The 26,922-nt window shown below is 41.7% G+C and overlaps 1 protein-coding gene across 1 annotated transcript in view; it reads left to right on the top strand.

Moving 5' to 3' along the window:
- Positions 1 to 26,922, top strand: part of LOC133659127 (neurobeachin-like) — a 601,703-nt gene that overhangs the window by 488,985 nt on the left and 85,796 nt on the right. The window contains exon 26 of the mRNA XM_062061862.1: positions 24,194 to 24,334. Coding sequence (XP_061917846.1) covers positions 24,194 to 24,334 — 141 coding nt within the window. The remainder of the gene's footprint in view (positions 1 to 24,193; positions 24,335 to 26,922) is intronic.

The raw sequence follows: 26,922 nt of genomic DNA, 5'->3' as shown, positions 1-26,922 counted from the left end.
TCTATGCACTTTAATCACCACACACAGAATGACATGTAGTCAATAACAGTGAGTTCCAACTTTCCTTTCCCACACTTGAGAAGCACATCAGCGACTCATTTGTCACTCACAGCCAAGTGAGTCATGATGGACAGTTTTGTTTTGAGCGTCTGCACCCGAACACACGCCCAGTGTTCCCCGAGCATGCGTGTGCTCGCCGCTCACCTACAATTAGCCGCTGTTTGCCTATTCAGTCAGGTGCGAGAGGTGCTGCCGAAGCGCCGTCGTGCATGAAGCCCCCAGGCTGGAGGCCGGCCGCATATTTGGATGTCAGACGATCATGAGGCGTTGTGCGAGGCTCGTAATGATTATTTCCTGATGCGCTGACAGGTGGATGATAGATAGGTGGAAGCTCACTTCCTCATTGATGTTAAACGATGTGATGCAAATTCCTTGGAATTGAATCATGTTGGAATATCAACGCTGGGAAACATTACATGTTGTCTGATACTACCGCTACCTCCTGACATGGAATACTGCTGGCTTGACTTCTCCCTCAACATTCTGTGGCGGTGCATTTTAAACAAAACAGTAACATAGTGGGGATAAAAAGCAAATTAAGTGAAGACCTTTCAGGTGTTAAAGCCTACTGAAATGAATTTTTTTTATTTAAACGGGGATAGCAGATCCATTCTGTGTCATACTTGATCATTTTGCGATATTGCCATATTTTTGCTGAAAGGATTTAGTAGAGAACAACAACGATAAAGTTCGCAACTTTTGGTCGCTGATAAAAAAAAAAGCCTTGCCTGTACCGGAAGTAGCGTGACGTCACAGGTTGAAGGACTCCTCACATTTTCCCATTGTTTACAATGCAGCGAGAGAGATTCGGACCGAGAAAGCGACGATTACCCCATTAATTTGAGCGAGGATGAAAGATTTGTGGATGAGGAAAGTGAGAGTGAAGGACTACAGTGCAGTGCAGGACGTATCTTTTTTCGCTCTGACCGTAACTTAGGTACAAGGGTTCTTTGGATTCCACACTTTCTCCTTTTTCTATTGTGGATCACAGATTTGTATTTTAAACCACCTCGGATACTATATCCTCTTGAAAATGAGAGTCGAGAACGCGAAATGGACAATCACAGTGACTTTTATCTCCACGACAATACATCGGCGAAGCTTTTTACTACTGAGCTAACGTGATAGCATCGGGCTCAAATGCAGATAGAAACAAAATAAATAAAGCCTTGACTGGAAGGATAGACAGAAGATCAACAATACTATTAAACCATGGACATGTAAATACACGGTTAATAATTTCCAGCTTGGCGAAGCTTAACAATGCTGTTGCTAACGACGCCATTGAAGCTAACTTAGCTACAGAGTCGGCAAGAAACATATATTTCCCCAAAGTTACGTACGTGACATGCACATAGCGACACGCACATACGGACAAGCGATCAAATGTTTGGAAGCCAAAGCTGTACTCACGGTAGCGCGTCTGCCATCCAACTCAAAGTCCTCCTGGTTGTGTTGCTGTAGTCCGCCGCTAATACACCGATCGCACCTACAGCTTTCTTCTTTGCAGTCTCCATTGTTCATTAAACAAATTGCAAAAGATTTACCAACACAGATGTCCGGAATACTGTGGAATTTTGGGATGAAAACGGAGCGTTTTGTATTGGATTCAATGGGTCCGAATACTTCCGTTTCAACCATTGACGTCACGCGCATACGTCATCATACATAGACGTTTTCAACCGGAAGTTTAGCGGGAAATTTAAAATTGCACTTTATATGTTAACCCGGCCGTATTGGCATGTGTTGCAATGTTAAGATTTCATCATTGATATATAAACTATCAGACTGCGTGGTCGGTAGTAGTGGGTTTCAGTAGGCCTTTAAACCCGCCTAATAACCGGTCTGTTGTTTTGTCTTTATTATATACTTATCAAGTATTTCAGAAAAAAACAAACTGGTATGATATCTGATTAAAGTATGTATAAGCGAGCACTATTGCCAGGTTAACAATATCAACACAATATTTAAACTACTTTCTTACTCTCTTTTCTCATATTAAATTGTTTGAGTAAAGCAAAGTAAACAGCACTCAATAACTAAACACAATAAAGAAATACTCTCTACTGTACTACTCATTTAAATCATCTTATTTTTGCCCTAGTAGTCTTCCTGTGTCCAGGGATTTAATCCCTGAATTGTAAACATTAACATAAACAACATTTGAGAAAAAAAAAACATAGAACTAAACACTCATAAAGCAAATAATGAATAAAGCAAAATATCTTCTAGACCAAAAATCACTTCATATTCTCTACTGCTCGCTAGTGTTACCATATCTGAGTTATTGTGTAGAAATATGGGGAAACAACTACAAATGTGCGCTTCATTCACTAACTGTGTTACAAAAAATATAAATAAGAATAATAATGTTGGATATAGAAAACGTACAAACCCTTTATTTATTAAACCACAATTATTGAAATTCAACGATTTGGTGCATTTGCAAACAGCTAAACTTATGTATAAAACAAACTATAACCTGCTACCCAAGAATGTACAACAATTATTCTCAACAAAAGAGGACAAATATAACCTTAGAGGAAAATCTAATTTAAAACATTTGTATGCACATACCGGTACAACACTTAAAACCTTCAGAATATCATATCAGTATGTGGAATTAAATTATGGAATGGATTAACCAAAGAAATCAAACAAAGCACCAATATGATTCAGTTTAAGAGACTGTTCAAACTACAAGTGTTCACAAAGTAAACAGAACAAGAATTATGATGAATATCTTGAAGGGACAAGCGGTAAGAAATGGATGGATGGATGGATCTTGACCCCTTTTTTTTCCTTTTTTTTTATTGAGACAAAGATTATTTATATTTTTAATATTTGTTTGCTTACTATGGTATATTATTTATTTGTTCACTGTTCTTTTACAGAGCACAAGGAAATGGGATACAATTGCTATGGTATGAAAAGGGGTAGGATTAAATAAGCTCTGCTTCTTCCTACTCCCTTTCGGACGTGCTGTAATGATTCAGCTGGAATTGTGTGATGCATTACATTGTATCGTATGCATGTTCCAAATAAACTGAAACTGAACTCAAGTACCATTCTCTCTCTGTTCAAAACTAGCATAGCTATTAGCATGCCTGCTCCTGGCTTGCTCTCGCTGTGTAACATGTTTAGCCTCGTCCTCCAGTGATAATTCTACGTGATAATGATACTTAAGCTGCTAAGAAATGCAGTTTACTTGCTTTAACGGGGGCGATTATTATTAGCTGAAGGGAGCGGCCTCCACACTGTGTGTGAAAACACATAGATGGTTGCTAGCCACTTGTCAGCCGGGTGATTAAAAAGAATCAGCCAGAGGCGATGCACGCTTGTGATCACATCACATATTTTTTCACAAAAATCTAATACTGTTTGGTGGCAGCTCGATCGGCACATCCATAAAAAAAAAAACTTGATTCGACTTCTATAGTATTTTTTATTTTCACTATTCAGTGCAGGGGTCTTAAACTCAATTTTAATTGAAAGTGTTCACTTTAGAATCATGTGGTAACCATGTGACTAATGTATTAACTTCCACTACCAGCGGCTATAGTGAACCTCAGCCCTCCTAGGTTTTAAAGGGGTCATATTATGATTTTTTTCTAAATGTGAAACACGTCCTTGTGGTCTACATAACATGTAATGGTGGTTCTTTGGTCAAAATGTTGCATAGATTATTGTTTTACAGATCATCTTCAAGTCTCTTCAGGATGCACCGTTTTGTGGTTGGTCTTATTTACGTGGCAGCTTCTTCTCTCCGGCATCTTTGTTGTACCGGTTGTTTTTAGCCCTTTCATAGCGAGTCTACTGACAGATATAGGTTAGAACCAGGGTTGTCCCAATACCAATATTTGGGATTTACTATGAATTGATTAACGTGGACCCCGACTTAAACAAGTTGAAAAACGTATTCGGGTGTTACAATTTAGTGGTCAATTGTACGGAATATGTACTGTACTGTGCAATCTACTAATAAAAGTCTCAATTAATCAATCAAAATGGTACCTGTACCAGTAACAACATGTATTTTGATACTTTTCGACACTTTTTGATACTTTTCAAAATAAAGATCACCACAAAAATGTTTTTATTAATGGCTTTATTTTAACAGAAAATCTTATGATTTAAGGATGTTGTCAATAATTAAGATGGTGAACATACAAGACAACTTCTCTTTGAGTAGTAAGCAAACAAAGTCTCCTAATATGGCTGCTGACATAACATATTGTGTCATTTATCATTACATTATTTTGTCAAAATTATGAGGGACAATCAATCAATCAATCAATGTTTATTTATATAGCCCTAAATCACAAGTGTCTCAAAGGGCTGTACAAGCCACAACGACATCCTCGGTACAGAGCCCACAAGCGGTAGAAAATGGATTGTTAACCTACTTGTTCACTTACTGTTAATATCTGCTTACTTTCTGTCTTAAAATGTTCTATCTGCACTTCTGTTAAAATGTAATAATCACTTATTCTTCTGTTTGATACTTTACATAAGTTTTAAGTGATACTACACATTTTGGTATTAGTCCAATACCAAGTACTTACAAGGTCATACATTGGCCATAATTAAAGTTTTCCTGTGTCCACGGACATATTTTCTGAGTTTATAAACAATAAAAAAAGATAAAAGATTTTGTAAAAATAAAACAATATTGATGTAATTGACGAGATACGGCTCATGTACTTGGTATCATTACAATTGATGTATGTATAGATCCACCCATTTGTTTACATTTGTTTACATTCAGGAGCACTAGCTTGCTGTTAGCGGTTAGCTACTGTATTCTCCTATGTTGTGTAGTGAAGCATGTTTAGCTATTCCTCGTCCTACAAGAATGATACTTGATTTAGAAGTAGCTAAAATGCTGCCGACTGCGGATGGACGTTAGCCGCTAGCGAGCTATGTTTTTAAGCTCCGTTTTGCAGAGCAGCGCTTCAGTGTTTATAGCTTCACATTTATTGTTTGCTTTTAAGCCAAAATGCGTCCACTCTGCCTCTTATGTCTCCACACCGTGTCTGCTTGTAAGTACTCCGTACATGTGCGTTGCCAAACAACCCTAGTATGAACTATACGCTACTTTGTATTAGAATGCATGTGCATGTACGGACCAGTCTGCCCCACAACAAGAGGATAGAGAAAAAGAAGGAACTTATTGACTACAATGGTGGACTCGCACAAAGCTCTTCGGGTAAAACTTTACCCTGTATGGGTAATCCACTGAAAAACATCCCTAATGGGGAACATTCCAAACGGCTCGTTTGAAGTCTGAAGGAAGGCAAGTGTCATGATCTGTGGTCTGGATCATGTTTTTGTTAGTTTTAAGACTCCATACTTCCTGTTTTTGTGCACCCTTGTTTGTTTTAGTTTCCATGGCGACTTATGATTTCCACCTGCCTCTTGCTTTCGGGACACACCTGTTTCTAATCAGGAGACCATTATTTAAGCCTGTCTTTGCCAGTTAGTCGTCCTGGCGTCATTGCTTGTTTTCATGCGTTGCCATAGTTCATGCTGCTCGTTTCTTACCACAGTAAGTTTTCTTCTTGCTATGCCATAGTTCATGCTAAGTGTTAACTTCTCTATTTTCTGCATTAAGTTTTTTGTTCTTTAGCCTCTCGTGCGTACGACATGGTTTCCTTTTGTTTTTGTCTTTTGTGATGTGTAGGATTTTGAATAATTAAATATGTTCTTACCTTCACGCCTTGTCCGAAATAGCCCAATTGCATCCCGGGAGAACAATCCTCGCAATAAGCTGCGAAAAACCCCCGTTATGACAGCAAGATTGTTTTATAAATATATCCGCAAGGCCTCCATGGTTTGATTTTAAATGTTTGGTTACCAATAGGTAAGAAAAGTTGTTTTGCCTAATAGGGTCCCTTTAAGTCATCATAAATGTGACATTGAATAACACATGTCTTGCTGAAATAAGCAGGGGCGTCCATGAAAAAGATGTTGCTTGGATGGCAACATATGTTGCTCCAAAACCTGTATGTACCTTTCAGCATTAATGGTGCCTTCACAGATGCGTAAGTTACCCACGCCTTGGGCACTAATACACACCCATACCATCACAGATGCTGACTTTTGAACCTTGTAGGCTAGACTATTGTAATGGTCTCCTTGCAGGTCTTCCCAAAAAAACTGTCAGGCAGCTACAGCTTGTTCAGAACGCTGCTGCTAGAGTTCTAACAAAGACCAAAAAATGTGAGCACATTACACCAATTCTTAAATCCTTACATTGGCTCCCTGTACATCAGAGAATAGATTTCAAAATCCTCCTGCTCACATATAAATCACTACATGGTCTAGGGCCCAAGTATATCACTGATATGCTCCCACTATATATGCCCTCTAGATCACTAAGATCTTCTGAGACCAATCTGTTAGCGGTTCCAAGAGTAAACTCAAATCAAGGGAGATCATCATTCAGTCACTATGCAACACATAGCTGGAATAAACTTCCTGAAGATGTCAGACTCTCCCCAACTCTCACTACTTTTAAAACTAGACTGAAGACTTTTATGTTCACCTTAGCTTTCAGCTAAATCTTTTAATCTTTTAACTTTTAACGTCTGCACTGTTTTTATTTTTATTGTCTGCATTTTAATTTTGCTTTTATTTTCTTTCATTTCACTTTGTTGTCTGTGAAGCACTTTGAGTCTGCCTTGTGTATGAAAAGCGCTATACAAATAAAGTTGCCTTGCCTTGCCTTGCCTTGTGCCTATAACCGTCCAAATGGTTTTTTTCCTCTTTGGTCCGGAGGATACAACGTCCACAGTTTCCAAAAACAATTTGAAATGTGGACTCGTCAGACCACAGAGCACTTTTCCATTTTGCATCAGTCCATCTTAGATGAGCTCGGGCCCAGCGAAGCCGGCGGCGTTTCTGGGTGTTGTTGATAAATGGCTTTCGCTTTGCATAGTAGAGTTTTAACTTGCACTTACAGATGTAGCGACCAACTGTAGTTACTGACAATGGGTTTCTGAAGTGTTCCTGAGCCCATGTGTTGATATCCTTTACACGCTGATGTCGCTTTTTGGTGCAGTGCCGCCTGAGGGATTGAAGGTCATGGGCATTGCTGCTTACGTACAGTGATTTCTCCAGATTCTCTGAACATTTTGATGATATTACGGACCGTAGATAATGAAATCCCTGAATTCCTTGCAATAGCTCGTTGAGAAATGTGGTTCTTAAACTGTTCGACAATTTGCTCACGCATGTGTTCACAAAGTGGTGACCCTCGCCCCATCCTTGTTTGTGAATGACTGAGCATTACATGGAAGCTGCTTTCATACCAAATCATGGCACCCACCTGTTCCCAATTAGCCTGTTAACCTGTGGGATGTTCCAAATAAGTGTTTGAGGAGCATTCCTCAACTTTCTCAGTCTTTTTTGCCACTTGTGCCAGCTTTTTTGAAAAATGTTGCAGGCATCAAATGCCAAATGAGCTAATGTACAGTTTGACACTGTTGCGTTGCCCAGGAGTTCAGCTTGCTTGAGGAAGTTGCTCTTTGTTTTGGGTTTTGTGTGCAGTATTTTCTGTGTTTGCACTGTTATTGTAGTTTGTGTTCTTACAAGTGGGATTGAAGTTCACCATAATATATTTCACTATTAGCCCCCCTATGTGTACAGGCCACCATTACACTACACTATGAAGTTAACTAGAGGGCCACCAGTTTGAGACCCCTAGTTTGGCATGAATGTGTCATGATCTGTGGTCTGGATCATGTTTTTTGTCATTTTCTGTTAGTTTAAGTCTCCATTAGTTCAGAATGACAGAATGAAGCCAGCCCTTTCTGTCACGGCGGGGTTTCGCAGCTCACTACGGTTCGTTCTCCCAATGCAAACTGACGGCTCCGGACAAGGCGTGAAGGTAGGATTTGATTTATTAAACATAAATCACCCAACTACTAAAACACAGGCAAAGAACAAAAAAAAAAGGCAAGCGTGCCTAAAATATGTGAAGCTAAGACTTAGCATAGGCTATGACATGGAATAAACAAAACTTACTTACTGGGGGCGGCGGGGCGAAGTTGGTAGAGTGGCCGTGCCAGCAATCGGAGGGTTGCTGGTTACTGGGGTTCAATCCCCACCTTCTACCATCCTAGTCACATCCGTTGTGTCCTTGGGCAAGACATTTCACCCTTGCTCCTGATGGCTGCTGGTTAGCGCCTTGCATGGCAGCTCCCACCATCAGTGTGTGAATGTGTGTGTGAATGGGTGAATGTGGAAATACTGTCAAAGCGCTTTGAGTACCTTGAAGGTAGAAAAGCGCTATACAAGTATAACCCATTTATCATTTATCATTTACTTGGCATCAGCGTGACGCAAACAATGAAGCCAGCACGAGTGATCAACAAAGGCAGACTTACATAGTGGTCTCTTGATTAGACACAGGTGTGTGTCCCGAAAAAATGAGGCAGGTGAAACTCATAGGTCGCCATGGAAACTAAAACAAACAAGGGTGCACAAAAACAGGAACTATGGAGACTTAAACCAACAGAAAATAACAAATAAACATGATGCGGACCACAGATCATGACAGAATGAGGATTGAAATTTGGGTAACACTTTATTTGAAGGTACACCTATTCACCATTAATGAGTTGCTTATTAACATGCAAATTAGTAACATATTGGCTCTTAATTAGTCATTATTAAGTACTTATTAATGCCTTATTCTGCATGGCCTTATTATACAAGCAGTAAGCCATTAACTAAGAGTCTTCCCTAACTCTAACCCCAACCCCAACCCCAACCCTAACCCTAAACCAGTGGTTCTTAACCTTGTTGGAGGTACCGAACCCTACCAGTTTCATATGCGCATTCACCGAACCCTTCTATAGTGAAAACATTTTTTTTTTTCAAATTCAAGACGAAGTTATATGTTTTTTTACTGGTGCACAAAATGAACCGTGCACAAACATCACCTTGTTCAAAGAGCAAAACCAACACAGTGCATAAACTCACAACAAATTACACACCTGCAAATCAGTGTGACTTCTGCTGTTGCCGTATCCATAACAAGCCGATAGGGAGAAGTTTTTGTTTACACGATGAGTCGGGTGTGTCTCGACCTCCGCCGAACCCCTGAGCCCGACTCACCGAACCCCTAGGGTTCGATCGAACCCAGGTTAAGAACCAATGCCCTAAACCCAACCCTAAACCTAACCCTATGTTAATAAGCAACTAATTAATGCTGAATATGTTCCCCATACTAAAGTGTTACCGAAATGTGTAAAATAAATTCATTAGAAATATGCAAACAATGCTAGTTTTTTAAATAACAAAAACAAACGTATACTTTGTTTTTTAGATATCGTACTAGCGGAGCGTACAAAAACCGGGCTGCCACCGTATTCATTTTTTGGTGAACAGTAATTGCTTTTCAGCTTCTGAAAAGACCTTTGCTTATTTATTCGAATCATATTTTGTCCGTTTGAACTGGCCTTTGTCTCCTTTTACGAGGTCTTGACTACATGAACATAAGTAATGTCACTTGGCGGTCTACTATTACAGCCCCTCAGTGCAACATCCAGCGTCCCTAAAAGAGAATGAGAGAAAAGCCCAAGTGTGCGGGACATAAAAGGAGGCTGTAACACGCTGTCTAACGTGTTCGCCAGTGGAATCTTTGTGTTCCTCCAACGTCAACAACCCACTGAGGGTGACTAACTCTCTTTGCTGCGGGTTTCCTGACTTAAGGACCAGGAAAATGACAAGTTTCCGACTTAAATGGAACCATGTGAACATCGTCTCAACAACACCCCTGCCAAGGAAATTCAGTCTGGAGAACACGGACCTTTGGAACGTCACAGTAAGATGCAGTCAGCACATCCTGCTGGTGAAAGGCTGCTTATACTCTGCAGGGAAAGTACATAAACAACGCGCAGAAATGACAAACTTCATTTTCTAGTGGTAAGTTAGAGCGCGATCATAGGAAACGATAGATGAGTTGTACATACTGTAATAACTTGAAGTAGATAATGAAGCTCAAAAAACAATCACAAACAAAAAATTCAAAAACAATTTTTTTTTACTAAAAGCAGCCTTTTTCTCACAATGTGTCGACTTTTTTCTTGTAAAATTGGGAACAATTTCTCATATTCTTTCTGTTTCTGTAATATTGCAATATTTTCTCGTAAAATTATTACTTTTGTATTTAAAATTATTACTTTTTAATGCAAAATGGTGACATTTGTCTTAGAAAATTCTGACTTTTATCACAATATTGCCAAAAAATAAATCCTCTCGTAAAAAGGTGAAATTTTTTGAGTAAAATTATGACTTTTGCCGTAATTTTGCCAAGTAAAATTCCGATTATTATTACAATATTGCCAACAAAATATAAGTTTTCTTATAAAATTGTGACTTTTGTGGAGTAAAATTACCACTCTTTTCATAAAGTTGCCAAAATGTTAAGCTTTTCTTGTAAAATCGCAACTGTTATTGAGTAAAATTCCAACTTTTATCATAACATCGCACAAATGTTCAGTTTTTCTTGTAAACTTTTGACTTGCGTTGAGTAAAATTCCGACTTTTGTTATAATACTGCCAAAATTCAAAGTTTTTCTTCTGAAATTGTGACCTTTTTCTTGTGAAATTACAACTCATTTTTCACAACAAGTTTTTTTTACGTTTGCATAGTAAGTATATATTAATGTTGTAAATACAAATCTTTATATATCAGAAAAGGTGGTCCTAAAGAGGTAGGCATTATTTCGGAGGTCTCAAGAACCTATGAAATACAAGAGTGCGTGCGTGCGTGCGTGCGTGCGTGCATGTGTGTGTGTGTGTTTACAAGATGCCAGGTCGTGGCTGCATTATACATGCTCACACAATAACAGCCTCCCTTTCTGAAAGGCTTTTATGACTTCAACAATGAAGTATAACATTAAAGAATCGCACTTAGCCTCGTGCTACGATATATGCCCATAAATGATAAATACTGTACAAGAAGAAAAAGTGACTAGTTACGAGGAAGGACGTGGCTTTTGTTCCTTTTAGTTAACCTCCCAAGCCTGTCTTCTGATGGCAGCGCGTCAAAGAAAAGGTGATGTGAAATTAGACCCTGAGAAAGTGGTCCGAGTAGTATAAGGGACAACTAGTATAAGGGATAGAGATGGTATCTTTTTTAAAATGTTTTTTATTCTATTCATTTTTTGTCCTGTCCAGCTACTCAGGCAAATCATATTGTTGATGTAGATGCCCATATCGGCTGTACACATTTACTTTACAAAAGAGAAGTGTGGGATTTATATTTTGTTCTTAGAATGATTATGCAACTAAAAGGATGGTACATATCGTTTGATAACGGATGAGAAGATTTAAGAGTGCTGATCTGAAATACAGCTGTGATGTTCGCGAACAAAGTGAGTCTTTTGAACAGCTCTCACTAGGCCACCTGCTCAGTGGGGTAGTGGTTAGAGTGTCCGACCTGAGATCGGTAGGTTGTGAGTTCAAACCCCGGCCGAGTCATACCAAAGGCTATAAAAATGGGACCCATTGCCTCCCTGCTTGACACTCAGCGTCAAGGGTTGGGGGTTAAATCACCAAAAATGTTTCCCGGGCGCGGCCACTGCTGCTGCTCACTGCTCCCCTCACCTCCCAGGGGTGATCAAGGGTGATGGGTCAAATGCAGAGAATAATTTTGCCACACCTAGTGTGTGTGTGACAATCATTGGTACTTTATTTTTTTATTAGTGAACGATGAGAACAGGTTTCCTGTTGTGAGACGTTTTTTTTATATACATGCAGATTTAGCGTCCGACTGGCAACTGGACTAGAAAATGAGTCAGAGTTAAAGGAAACTTAGCAGCAACTTTTTTTTTAAATATAAAAAAAATATATATATATTTTTACATTATTATTATTATTTTGTATTTTTTTATTTGTATTCATTTGTTAGGTTTGTTATTCTAAAGCATCCGGATCCGGCCCGCCAGCATCCAAAATCCGGGTCGCAGGAAGAGTCCCAAGTTAAAAAAACAAACAAAAAAAAAAAACATCCATCCATCCATCCATCCATTTTCTACCGCTTATTCCCTTCGGGGTCGCGGGGGGCGCTGGAGCCTATCTTATATATTTTTTTCTTAATAATTATAAAAAAAAATTAATATATTCTTTCTAATCCAAATTCTACCGCTTATATATATATATATATATACATATATATATATGTATATATATGTATGTACAGGCCGGGCCCCCGGCCAAATTTTTTTAACCCAATGTGGCCCTCGAGTCAAAAAGTTTGGGGACACCTGTTCTAAAGTGTACACACACAGATATGGTAGTATAATTTTACATTCACATTTTTATTATTTCCTAATTATCATAGTTGTATTTATACTTTTTATATCCATTAATGCATTGTGTTCTTACTTTTTATTTGTATAGTTTTTTTTCTACATTGTTAAAATGCTACACATTTTTTCCGGTGAGGAAATAGTCAAACTAGTGACGTCACTGCCAAAGCATTGAAAAATGGCACCGCCTTATGGAATGTTTACAACGAAAACACAACAAAAAAAATACGATTATAGCCAATATTTCAGAGTAATTCCCAACAATGAAGTAATATTTGTGTTATTCTGATCTACATCTTATGACTGATACTGGTGATTAAAAAAAAGAAACAAGTATTTTAAACAACTCAACATCCTTCTCCCTTCAACGAGCAATAAATCTAATCAAACACATGAAAACATAACTCCTGTGGAACTTTGAGGTCATCATTTGTAAAGACAGTTTTTCCCCTCCTTTGTTTCAATTTCACGTGGCAACAAAATGGCTCCTGTTAAACCCACGCTGAGTGGCGAATAAATTGCCTTTTCAATCCAGCCTGCCAATACAAAAGCCTGGGAGGAACGTTGGCGTCAATATTAATACACTCGCTATGACCTAGTCCGTCAAAGGGAGGGAGGGGGGAGGGGGAGGGGGGGGTGATCTAATCAATGGCGGCTTTCTTACCTGCTGGCACAGACCTCACAAAACACTAAAACCTCCCGGTCCAAATGAAACACGGCCATTTCTTTCCCCTTCGGATGAAGCGGCGGCCCGCGTGGACGTTAGCACAATGGAGGAGAGCGAAGGAGAAGTTTATTGAGATCCGCGTGGATTTACGAGGTGATAATGGCCTCGCATGTGACTCGTCTGAGCCCAGCTGGACCGCGGTGCGAGCTACAAGACGCCTAAAAGCACTTCCTGTCCCTCAGGCCATGTCTACACTGAGTCGTTTAACCCCTTAAACGATTCATTATTTAGCCTAAGCCTCGTTTCAGCCACACTAAACCAGCGTTTAAGGTCCCACTCCTCGGACAGATTTTTACACGGGTAAGTGCGCCGTGTATTTCTTGAATCTCCGGCACTTAGCTTTGTATGGACTAATTGATCGTTTACAAACTGAGTTTGGAGAGGAAGTGACTCCAGAAAGACCACGCCCACACAGGAAGTGACGTCAGAAAGAACGCGCCACAGCCAGCTTCATAATAAAGCGGTTTCGTAACTCGGAGCTAACCACTGGAAATACACAACCTGCCAACTTCATTGGTTTTGGGCTTTGTATATGACACTGAGGTGTATACCTGTCAAATTAGCTAAAGTTGCTCAAATGTTAATGTTGACATGCTAAAATGCTAACTGTAAAATATATATATATATTACTCTGAGTTGTGTACCTAAAACTATTTTTTAAATGCTAGCTCGTTAGCTTGCATCACTTACCAACATATAACTGAGCTGTATGCCTAAACAATTAGCTTTAAAAAAAAGCTAGCATAGTATATATATATATATATATATATATATATATATATATATATATATATATATATATATATATATATATATATATATATGTCAGGTCAGGTCAGGTCTTATCCCTGCTACTGGTAAAATGTAACCCAGTACAACCTGCCGCATGGGTCGATGGGACCTGTCAGCCCAGTAAGGCGACCCATCTAGGAGAAGGTAAACTCCTAGATGCCTTGTGGCATACCTTTCTAGGGAAAGGCTTCGGGAGTAAACCCTGAGGAAAAATCCGGAGATGGAGTCCCTAAGGTGGTCCACTGCTGGCTACAGCGGTGTACTGGCAACTCCTGCGACACTGTTGGTGCCAAATTGTACCAGCTCTTGCTGCTCCTTTGGATCCATCATCAGTGTGTAGAGGGGGGTCCTGCTGCATGGGCAACAGCTTGACCTCCATACAATTCTGCCCTGGCTTGCGCCCTGTAGAGGTCACTCCAGCCTCGTGTCATAGCGTGGAAACAACAACGGGAAGCAACAGTCTACCGGTTATAAGCTACAATGCTCGATTGGCGTAGAGCATAGCGCCAGGGGTTGCTTCCGACGGTGGGAGAGATCCTTGAGATTCATTGGACAGCTACTACCCGCCTTAAGCTGGGCAGCCCCCAGCCAATTAGGTGCTGTCCCGCCACAGTCTGCCTTCCTCATTGGGTGCATGGGGATTAGGAAAAAACCGACAAGCAGACTGCAAGACCTGCACCAAGCAAGAAACAAAGTATGAAAAACAGGTGCCCAGTCCTAAAACTGGGAAGCTGGAATGTCCGAACTATGACACCCGGACACTCAAACGATCTCCAAGACATCAGTGATGCTAGAAAAACGGCTGTCATTAACAATGAGCTACTGAGACTCCAGGTAGACATAGCTGCATTGCAAGAGACCCACTTAGCCGACTCGGGAACCCTCAAGGAGAAAGACTTTACCTTCTTCTGGCAAGGAAAGAGTGCCAGAGACCGCAGAGAGCATGGAGTTGGATTCGCTGTCAGGAACACCTTGTTAAAGATGGTTGAACCAGGAGACAAAGGATCCGAACGCCTGATGACACTCCACCTCCACACCTCTGATGTCCCAGTGACCCTAGTCTGCGCATATGCTCCCACTCTAATGTCTACAGCAGAAGTTAAGGATACATTTTATGCCAACTTGAATGACGTCATCAAGAACATTCCCCCAAAGGAACACCTCATCATCCTTGGTGACTTCAATGCGAGAGTGGGTGCTGACCATGACTCATGGCCTTCCTGTCTTGGACACTTCGGATTTGGCAAGGTCAATGACAATGGGCAACGGCTACTGGAGTTCTGTTCCTACCATAACCTTTGCGTCACCAACTCCTACTTTCAGACGAAACCACAGCACAAAGTGACATGGCGCCATCCCCGCTCAAAGCATTGGCATCAGCTAGACATGATCCTGATCCGACAAGCCAGCCTCAAGTTTGTGCTCGTTACTCGTAGTTACCACAGCGCAGACTGCGACACCAACCATTCACTTGTCTGTTGCAAGATCAGGCTACAACCAAAAATGTTTCACAACTCCAAACAGAAAGGCAAGCCCCGCATTGATTCCACCAGCATGCATCTTCCAGAGAAAGTAGAAGAGTTTGCCAAGTCTCTCAACAACATCCTATCTGAAGAACACCAGCACTACTCCGCCTCTGAGAAATGGGGCCACCTCAGGGAGGCCATTCAGAAAACAGCCCTTGCGACTTTTGGGAGGAAGATCTTCAAAAACAACGAGTGGTTTGTTGCCAAGTCCAGCGAGATGACCCCCGTCATTGAAGCAAAGCGAGCTGCCCTCGCTGAATACAAACGCTCCCCAAATGAGAAGTCCCTGCAAGCACTGAGAACTACAAGAAGCAAAGTGCAACAGACTGCAAGGCATTGTGCCAATGAATACTGGCAACAACTCAGTGAATCCATCCAGTCTGCAGCTACCTCAGGTAACATCAGGGGGATGTACGAGGGCATCAAGACTGCTCTGGGTCCAACACAGAGCAAAACAGCCACCCTAAAGACCACCAGTGGGGAAGTTATCACTGACAAGGGCAAGCAGATGGACAGATGGGTAGAGCACTATTCAGAACTCTATTCCAGAGAGAACACTGTCGTCGCCTCAGCCCTTGATGCCATTGAACAGCTGCCCATCATTGAGGAATTAGATGCTGAACCAACACTTGCTGAACTTCACAAAGCGATCGACAGCTTAGCAACTGGCAAAGCACCTGGTACTGATGGCATCCCCCCAGACCTCATCAAGCGCTGTAAAGACACCCTCCTGCAGCCTTTGCATGATGTCATCTGCCAGTGCTGGAAAGAGGGAGCCGTGCCGCAAGACATGAGAGATGCCAAGATTGTCACCCTTTACAAAAATAAGGGCGACAGGAGCGACTGTAACAATTACAGGGGCATCTCCCTCCTGAATATCGTAGGGAAACTCTATGCCCGTGTTGTGCTTGTCCGCCTTCAAAAACTTGCTGAGCGCGTTTACCCGGAATCTCAATGCGGCTTTCGCGCCAAGCGCTCTACAGTGGACATGATATTCTCCCTACGCCAACTTCAGGAGAAATGCAGGGAACAACAGAAGCCCCTGTACATATCCTTCATTGACCTGACCAAGGCTTTCGACCTGGTTAGCAGAGAAGGGCTCTTCAGCATCCTACCCAAGATCGGATGCCCTCCAAAGCTCCATAGCCTCATTAGATCTTTTCATGACGACATGAAGGCAACCATCCAGTATGAGGGTAGCATGTCCAACCCATTTGACATTAAGAGCGGAGTCAAGCAAGGTTGCGTCCTTGCTCCTACCCTTTTCGGCATCTTCTTTGCCCTGCTCATCAATCATGCTTTTGGGACTGCAACAGAAGGGGTATATCTACGTACCAGATCTGACGGCCGACTTTTCAGCCTAGCCCGTCTTAAAGCAAGGACCAAAGTCCGTGAGACAATCATCCGGGACATGCTCTTTGCTGATGATGCCGCCATCATTTCACACACTGAACAAGAACTCCAGTGCCTTATGGACAGATTCTCCCAGGCCTGCAAAGACTTCGGGCTTACCATCAGCCTAAAAAAGACCAATGTGCTGAGTCAGGAAGTGGACACTCCACCAGCCATCACAATCGATGAGTACCAACTCAAAGTCATAAACCAATTTACATACCTGGGATCCACCATCAGTGACAATCTGTCCCTCGACGGTGAGATCAACAAACGTATCGGCAAAGCTGCCACAACCCTAGGGCGCCTCACGACCCGCGTCTGGGAGAACCGGAAGCTGACAACTCCTACCAAGATGGCAGTGTACAACGCCTGCATCGTCAGCACTCTTCTCTACGGCAGCGAAACATGGACAACATACTCCAAACAGGAGCGCAAACTGAACACCTTCCACATGCGCTGCCTTCGCCGCATCCTCGGCATCCATTGGAGTGACAAGGTGACGAATGCCCAGGTCCTCGAACGCGCTGGTCTTCCTACCATGTTCACGCTGCTCAGACAACGCAGGCTGCGTTGGCTCGGCCACGTGTGCCGTATGGAGGATGGACGTATCCCAAAGGACATCCTGTATGGCGACCTTGCCTCTGGCAAGAGATCTGTTGGCCGGCCAAAACTGCGCTTCAAAGATGTCTGCAAGCGGGACATGAAAGCCCTGGACATAAACACTGAACACTGGGAGGATGCAGCAGCTGACCGCAGCAAATGGCGCAGTGTCCTTCACAAACAGCTGAAGACTGGCGAGGAAAAGATCCATGCCACAGCCAATGAAAAAAGAACCAAGCGGAAGACACGCACTCCTGCAGTTGCGCCTTCCAGCTACATCTGCAGTAAATGCGGCCGTGTTTGCCTCTCCCACATCGGACTCATCAGCCACAGCAGGCGTTGTCGCTGAGTTTAAACTGGCGCAGTTTCCATAGTCGTTACGACTGATGGTAATATATATATATATATATATATATATATATATATATATATATATATATATATATATATATATATATATATATATATATATATATACAGTATATACAAACCCCGTTTCCATATGAGTTGGGAAATTGTGTTAGATGTAGATATAAACGGAATACAATGATTTGCAAATCCTTTTCAACCCATATTCAATTGAATGCACTACAAAGACAAGATATTTGATGTTCAAACTCATAAACTTTTTTTTTTTTTTGCAAATATTAATTAACTTAGAATTTCATGGCTGCAACACGTGCCAAAGTAGTTGGGAAAGGGCATGTTCACCACTGTGTTACATGGCCTTTCCTTTTAACAACACTCAGTAAACGTTTGGGAACTGAGGAGACACATTTTTTAAGCTTCTCAGGTGGAATTCTTTCCCATTCTTGCTTCATGTACAGCTTAAGTTGTTCAACAGTCCGGGGGTCTCAGTTGTGGTATTTTAGGCTTCATAATGTGCCACACGTTTTCAATGGGGGACAGGTCTGGACTACAGGCAGGCCAGTTTAGTACCCGCACTCTTTTACTATAAAGCCATGTTGATGTAACACGTGGCTTGGCATTGTCTTGCTAAAATAAGCAGGGGCGTCCATGGTAACGTTGCTTGAATGGCAACATATGTTGCTCCAAAACCTGTATGTACCTTTCAGCATTAATGGCGCCTTCACAGATGTGTAAGTTACCCATGTCTTGGGCACTAATACACCCCCATACCATCACACATGCTGGCTTTTCAACTTTGCGCCTATAACAATCCGGATGGTTCTTTTCCTCTTTGGTCCGGAGGACACGACATCCACAGTTTCCAAAAACAATTTGAAATGTGGACTCGTCAGACGTCAGAACACTTTTCCACTTTGTATCAGTCCATCTTAGATGAGCTCAGGCCCAGCGAAGCCGACGGCGTTTCTGGGTGTTGTTGATAAACTGTTTTCGCCTTGCATAGGAGAGTTTTAACTTGCACTTACAGATGTAGCGACCAACTGTAATTACTGACAGTGGGTTTCTGAAGTGTTCCGGAGCCCATGTGGTGATATCCTTTACACACTGATGTCGCTTGTTGATGCAGCACAGCCTGAGGGATCGAAGGTCACGGGCTTACCTGCTTACGTGCAGTGATTTCTCCAGATTCTCTGAACCCTTTGATGATATTACGGACCGTAGATGGTGAAATCCCTAAATTCCTTGCAATAGCTGGTTGAGAAAGGTTTTTCTTAAACTGTTCAACAATTTGCTCACACATTTGTTGACAAAGTGGTGACCCTCGCCCCATCCTTGTTTGTGAATGACTGAGCATTTCATGGAATCTACTTTTATACCCAATCATGGCACCCACCTGTTCCCAATTTGCCTGTTCACCTGTGGGATGTTCCAAATAAGTGTTTGATGAGCATTCCTCAACTTCATCAGTATTTATTGCCACCTTTCCCAACTTCTTTGTCACGTGTTGCTGGCATCAAATTCTAAAGTTAATGATTATTTGCAACAAAAAAAATGTTTATCAGTTCGAACATCAAATATGTTGTCTTTGTAGCATATTCAACTGAATATGGGTTGAAAATGATTTGCAAATCATTGTATTCTGTTTATATTTACATCTAACACAATTTCCCAACTCATATGGAAACGGGGTTTGTATATATAAATAACATGAGGGAATCGTGGCTCGGCCGTGCCAGCAACTTGAGGGTTCCAGGTTCGATCCCCGCCTCCGCCATCCTAGTCACTGCCGTTGTGTCCTTGGGCAAGATACTTCACCCACCTGCTCCCAGTGCCACCCACAGTAACTTAAATGTAACTTAGATATTTGTTTTACTTTGTAAAGTGTTTGCTAACAGATGTTATTCCTCAATTAACAAACTATTGGACGCTGAGGTATATACCTGCAAAATGAGCAAAAAAGCTAGCATGGTAATATTAGAATGTTAATGATTGTGCTGTGGGCAATTAGAGAATTAGCTACAGGCTGCAAATGCCCCCCGGGCCGCAGCTTAAACATCCTTGATGTAGACTTATTTCGATTTCATGTAATGACAACACTGTACTTGATATATTGAGACTGAAACAAAAAGTATGTGAACAGGAAAGTAAAATAATCCTAACAGCACATACATGTAACGAGGCTCTCACTTTTTGCTGTCCAGGAAAGCGGGCGAGGCGAGTAGATGTTATTTTTGCCGAGGATGGAGGCTGTCATATTTGGGGAATGTTCACCTGACAGACGGTTGAAGTCGGCTGCGGTCGGGGGAGCGTTACATGAAGCCGACACGCTGAAATGTTCAAACAGAAACAGATTCGAACTGACGGCAGATCAAATGGCAAATCCTTCAAACCACTTGATAGAGTTGACTATTATTATTTCAGTACGCATGTTTGTGCATATAGTGTGTGAACAACTGTAATGTCATGTTTGCGGCGTGAACACAACCTGGGATATCATATTTAACATTTAACTCTCCTGACATCACTTTGTAATTTCACAAGCTTATTTAGGATCATAAATCATACTTTGGGTCCTGCACCATCGTCTCAGTATGATTATGTATTATTATACTTTTTATTATATGTATAAATATGTCGTGTGTGTATATATACACTATATTGCCAAAAGTATTTGGCCACCTGCCTTGACTGACATATGAACTTGAAGTGCCATCCCATTACTAACCCATAGGGTTCAATATGATGTCGGTCCACCTTTTGCAGCTATTAGACTTAGACTTAGACTTCCTTTTTATTGTCATTCAAATTTGAACTTTACAGCACAGATAAGAACGAAATTTCGTTACATCAGCTCATGGTAGTGCAGAATAAAAAAGCAATAAGGTGCATGTAAAAATAAATAAATAGGTTACTGTACAGATAAATATATTGCACTTTTTCATATGCATCCACGTTTATGGATGTATGTTATATGGTCTTTTTTATTCCAGCGAGTTAATCCATTTTGGGGGGAGTTGAGGGGATAATTATGATGCGTTCAAGAGTCTTACGGCCTGAGGGACGAAGCTGTTACAGAACCTGGAGGTTCTGCTTCGGAGGCTACAGCTTCAACTCTTCTGGGAAGGCTGTCCACAAGGTTGCGGAGTGTGTTTATAGGAATTTTCTACCATTCTTCCAAAAGCGCATTGCTGAGGTCACACACTGATGTTGGTGGAGAAGGCCTGGCTCTCAGTCTCCATTCTAATTCATCCCAAAGGTGTTCTATCGGGATCAGGTCAGGACTCTGTGCAGGCCAGTCAAGTTCATCCACACCAGACTCTGTCATCCATGTCTTTATGGACCTTGATTTGTGCACCAGTGCACAGTCATGTTGGAAGAGGAAGGGGCCCGCTCCAAACTGTTCCCACAAGGTTGGGAGCATGGAATTGTCCAAAATGTTTTGGTATCCTGGAGCATTCAAAGTTACGTTCACTGGAACTAAGGGGCCAAGCCCAACTCCTGAAAAACAACCCCACACCATAATTCCTCCTTCACCAAATTTCACACTCGGCACAATGCAGTCCGAAATGTACCATTCTCCTGGCAACCTCCAAACCCAAACCGGTCCATCAGATTGCCAGATGGAAAAGCGTGATTCATCACTCCAGAGAATGCATCTCCATTGCTCTAGAGTCCAGTGGCGATGTGCTTTACACCACTGCATCCCACGCTTTGCATTGGACTTGGTGATGTATGGCTTAGATGCAGCTGCTCGGCCATGGAACCCCATTCCATGAAGCTCTCTGCGTACTGTACGTGGGCTAATTGGAAGGTCACATGAAGTTCGGAGCTCTGTAGCAACTGACTGTGCAGAAAGTCGGCGACCTCTTTGCACTATGCGCTTCAGCATCCGGTGACCCCTATCTGTCAGTTTACGTGGCTGAGTTGCTGTTGTTCCCAAACTCTTCACTTTTCTTATAGTAAATCCGACAGTTGACTTTGGAATATTTAGGAGCGAGGACATTTCACGACTGGATTTGTTGCACATGTGGCATTCTATGACAGTTCCACACTGGAAATCACTGAGATGCTGAGAGCGGCCCATTCTTTCACAAATGTTTGTAGAAACAGTCTCCATGCCCAAGTGCTTGATTGTATACACCAAGTTATTAGGACACCTGATTCTGATCATTTGGATGGGTGGCCAAATACTTTTGGCAATGTAATGTATATATGTTATTGACATACTTTTTTTCTTGTCCTGATGTGGGATTTGAGTCGTGGATGTCGCCGTGGCTTATGCAGCCCTTTGAGACATTTGTGATTAAGGGCCATATAAGTAAACTTTGATTGATTGATTGATTGATTGATACTCTATCGTAAAAACCTGCAGGTGCACCATCGTCCAACAACACAACTGAATGGAATAGTAACAAGGGTTATTCCACCCCAAAAAGGTCTCACTCTGTCATTTTTCACCACAATAGAGAGAAACCATCCTTGTCTGGGCATTCTAGAGCAGGGTTTCCCAACCTATTTTCCACCAGGGGCCGATTTAATGTATGCATTATTTTCATGGGTTGGCTTTCCACATGTGGCAGATAAAAACAGCAGAAAAATTAGCATGAAAAATCAACTCACCATAACGGCGGACTCATCTCTAGCTGGGCCAGGGGTCGGCAACCCAACATGTTGAAAGAGCCATATTGGAACAAAAATACAAAAAACTAATCTGTCTGGAGCTGCAAAAAGTTAAAAGCCTTATGTAAGTGTTATAATGAAGGAAACACATTAAGTACGTGTCTCAGAGGGTTTGATAACTCCTAGAAATGACTGGCTTAAAACTGCCAAAGGTATAGATGTGTGTGCCCAAGTTAAAGGAGAAGACAGGCTGTCTTTTTCTAATGGATTTATTACAATCTTTGCAAGCTGGTTAACGTTTGCTGTGGTCTGGAACAACATGGCACACAATAAGAAATGCAGCTAATAATACATATAGATAATGTGTCATGAGACATGCCAATATAAATTAAATACACAGAGGACATAAGTAAAGGAAATTAAATAAACTAAAATATACCGACAAACGGGGCATAATGATGCAATATGTACACACAGCTAGCCTAAATAGCATGTTAGCATGGATTATTAGCACTCCATGCAAGTCAGTAACATCAACAAAGCTCACCTTGGTGCATTCAAGCACAGCATAAAAGGTTTGGTGGACAAAATGAGACAAAGAAGGAGTGGCATTAAACACGTCTTTCTGTGGCAGCGACGGAGAAAGTTGTACATGTATACCAACTACGGTGAGTTCAAGGACCGCCAAAATTAGTAGGACAAAATGGCGCTGGCCAAATACTGTCATCAGTGAAGCATAAACACAAACATATTAAACAGTGGGCTTTATAACAATTGGGAAGGTTTGTGTTATGTTTGTCCTCCTACAGAAACATTATTAAAACTAGGCATGTCCGATATTATCGGCCGATAAATGCTTTAAAAGGTAATATCGGAAGTTATCGGTATCGGTTTCAAAATTATCGGTGTCTGTTTCAAAAAGTTAAATGTATAACTTTTTAAAACGCTGCTGTGTACACGGACGTAGGGAGAAGTACAGAGCGCCAATAAACCTTGAAGGCACTGCCTTTGCGTGCCGGCCCAATCACATAATATCTACGGCTTTTCACACACACAAGTGAATGCAAGGCTTACTTGCTCAACAGCCATACAGGTCACACTGAGGGTGACCTTATAAACAACTTTAACACTGTTACAAATATGCGCCACACTGTGAACCCACACCAAACAAGAATGACAAACACATTTCGGGAGAACATCCGCACCGTAACACAACATAAACACAACAGAACAAATACCCAGAACCCCTTGCAGCACTAACTCTTCCGGGATGCTACAATATACACCCCCCGCTAAAACCTACACCCGTACCCCCACACCTCAACCCCGCCCACCTCAACCTCCTCAAAACAGCAGCTTGGAATTTGGGAGCATGTCCCAAATTCCAAGGTGCTGTTTTGAGGCATGTTGAAAATAAATATGCACTTTGTGACTTCAATAATAAATATGGCAGTGCCATGTTGGCATTTTTTTTCCATAACTTGAGTTGATTTATTTTGGAAAACCTTGTTACATTGTTTAATGCATCCAGCGGGGCATCACAACAAAATTAGGCATAATAATGTGTTAATTCCACGACTGTATATATCGGTATCGGTTGGTATCGGAATCGGTAATTAAGAGTTGGACAATATCGGAATATCGGAAAAAAAGGCATTATCGGACATCTCTAATTAAAACAATAAATATTTTTTTGAAAAAGCTCCAGGGAGCCACTAGGGCGGTGCTAAACAGCTCGGCTCTAGGGAAACAAGTTACATGTTTTTGTTTGTTCCCCACAGCCTGTCGGCGCTCTCAACCCGAAGCGTGCCGCCTTCTTCGCCGACCGCTACGAGTCATGGGAGGACGATCAGACGCCACCTTGCCATTACCGCTGCCACTGCTCCACCGCTGCCTCCACGCTGCACTGGCTCATCAGGATGGTGAGAAAGACCCCTTCCGCGCCCCCCTCACTTTGCCAAAATGTCTCCGGCGCCCTCTGACAGCTTCTCATTCCGCAGCCTGCATTAGTGCGTCGTCACTTGTCAGGCCTGATGATGCTGTTACTTTGAGCTCCGTCGGCTCGTAGAGCGAGGGGCCCTCGACGTCTCCATCGGGGTTCCGGGCGCGGGCCCGAACCGATGGCGCTCCCCAAAACACATTTCACAGGCCAGTAAACCGGCATATGTGAACTAAATAAAGAGTGGCTGGGTAATGATTTACAGAGGAGGTGTGGGGGCGCCGTGACAGGTTTATGTGTTTCAGGCTGCAGACATGTCCATCAAGGTTACTCAGCGCTGTCCTCATTTACTCCAGACGAGGAGGAGGACGACGTGGAGGAGGAGGAGGAGGAGGCACAAGTTGTTTGAGGAAGTCCAAGGGCTCCCTTCCTCCTCCTCCTCCATCATTAGCAGAAAGGGGCCGCTGATGAACTGAGGGAGTTCCCTTGACAGCACGGAGATTGGCCTCTGTGGGTTTACTCCCACAATGCTTTGCTTCCTGCAGCCACCAATGGCCGACACCCTGTCCGACTGGGGAAAGAAACCATCTAATATGAGCCAATTATCATTAAAGCTCTGTGTACTCTTGAAGAGCACTCATTAATTTCCCCCTCGGGCTCCTTTGCGATCTATATATTGTTCTCGTAAGAATACTAAAATGCAGTGGCGGGCTGCGCGTTTCCCACCTAGGCCTTCAGTAATGTCCTACTTAGTTAGACTTTAATAAATACCCCTCAAAATACCATAATTTATGTCCCCACACGACCACGGCTGGAGAAATACTGTACAGAAACACACTTCTGCACTACTGGATATTGAATCACCTCAACAGTGTACAAAACAGGCTATATTTCGGCACATTTTAAAATCAATGAACCCACATCAGCATTTAAAACATACCTTACTTGGTACTGTCAAAATTAAAATAATTGTAAAGAACATTAAATGTGGAAAAATAAATAAATTAAATAATTGAACTTTTTCTTTGTGAGAACCGCGAGAACCGAAAAGTGAGAACCGATTATTTCTCTGTTGGCCGGGTATGGCTCTATCACGCCAAATTTCTTCCCCCTACAAAAACCTCCCCACCCATTTAATTCCGGGGTCATTTCCTCTTACGTCATTTCCTCTTACGATAGCACTTCGGCTTTGACTGCCCGTCGCTGGAAGGATATTTGTTTTTTTTGTTTTTGATTTTTTAAATTTTTTTTATAATATAGCGTTAACAAAACGTCTGTATTATTCGGACAAGTATTAATCGGACAAATTAAGTTGAGGATATTCCTGACTGCACATTTGACTCGTGGACATATGCGGAAATGAATAACAGTGTACAACTGTACAATAAGTTAATTCATTATCAATCAACATTATCAAACTTTATTAAAACTAAATTTATTCGTTGAATTCAGTTTTTTTTTAGTTCTCTGTGTAAGTGAACTAAATTAAAATTACATTTATGTGAACTTAAATTTTTTTAGTTTCATTCGTTGTTTTTACGTCAGCACTCATGTTTCCCATAAATCGTGTTACTTTGGGAATGCATATGTGAACAAATACTAATTGCACATTTGACTATCGTACAGGACGGAGAATTAAACGATTTTTGATTCGTTTTCCACGGGTCAACACTACTTCAGGGTTAATTTCGATCGCTGTCAATGACGTAAGAGGAAATGACCCCGGAAGTAAATGGGGGGGGGGGGGGGGGTTTAGGGGGAAGAAGTTTGGCGTGACATCTCCGGAGCCGCTTCCTGCTTTTCGCAAATTACAACTTTTGATGGGATTCTCACTGGGGAGTGTTGCGTCTGACCAGTATTCCCTCTCAGGGGATTAAAGTCACTGGTCAATCCCAAATTCTTTCAGATGACATATATGCAGAGTAAGAAGGACCATCAAGACAGAATAGGAATATTATCATGTTTTACTGAAGCTTCAGGAGACCAGCCCACATCAATACAGTCATACCGTCATCTCGGGATGGTCTAACATTCAAACGAAAGAGACAACTTCTTGCATACGAAGAAAGCCCCCACCCTCTCCAGAAAGGAATACAGGCTCATTGTTCTACTACAGATAAGATATAAAGGGAGTACTCCAACACCTACATTGCAAGCATTCAAGGTAACACACACAGTTTACTTGCGGACATATTCCTAAAAAAATATAGAGTACAAATGGAAAAACACAAGCTGCTTTAAACATGACTATGAATAAAGAAATAACTCTTAAACATATATGCATTTTTCACAGGAGTGACAAGTGAAAGTCCAATCACAATCAGGTTTAGTTTAAGGCTACCTAGATGGGCTACTGTCAACAACTCGTAATCTGATTGGCTATCTCAACTGTCTATCCGGCAGAATTCATACAGCGCTGGCAACAAGCTAGCTGAATTCTGATTTTGATAAAAGCTCTAACATAAAAACAAGCAACAGTGGAGCCTAATAAGACACGAAGAGAATATGATGAATACTTTATGGAAAGTAGATTAAAATGAACTTTTATTAATCTATGATCATGATTTATGT

Source organism: Entelurus aequoreus, linkage group LG10 (assembly GCF_033978785.1).
Source record: "Entelurus aequoreus isolate RoL-2023_Sb linkage group LG10, RoL_Eaeq_v1.1, whole genome shotgun sequence".
In the NCBI taxonomy this organism is placed as follows: Eukaryota; Metazoa; Chordata; class Actinopteri; order Syngnathiformes; family Syngnathidae; genus Entelurus; species Entelurus aequoreus.
The sequence above is the reverse complement of the archived record's forward strand: the minus strand, read 5'-3'. Positions and strand labels throughout refer to the sequence as shown.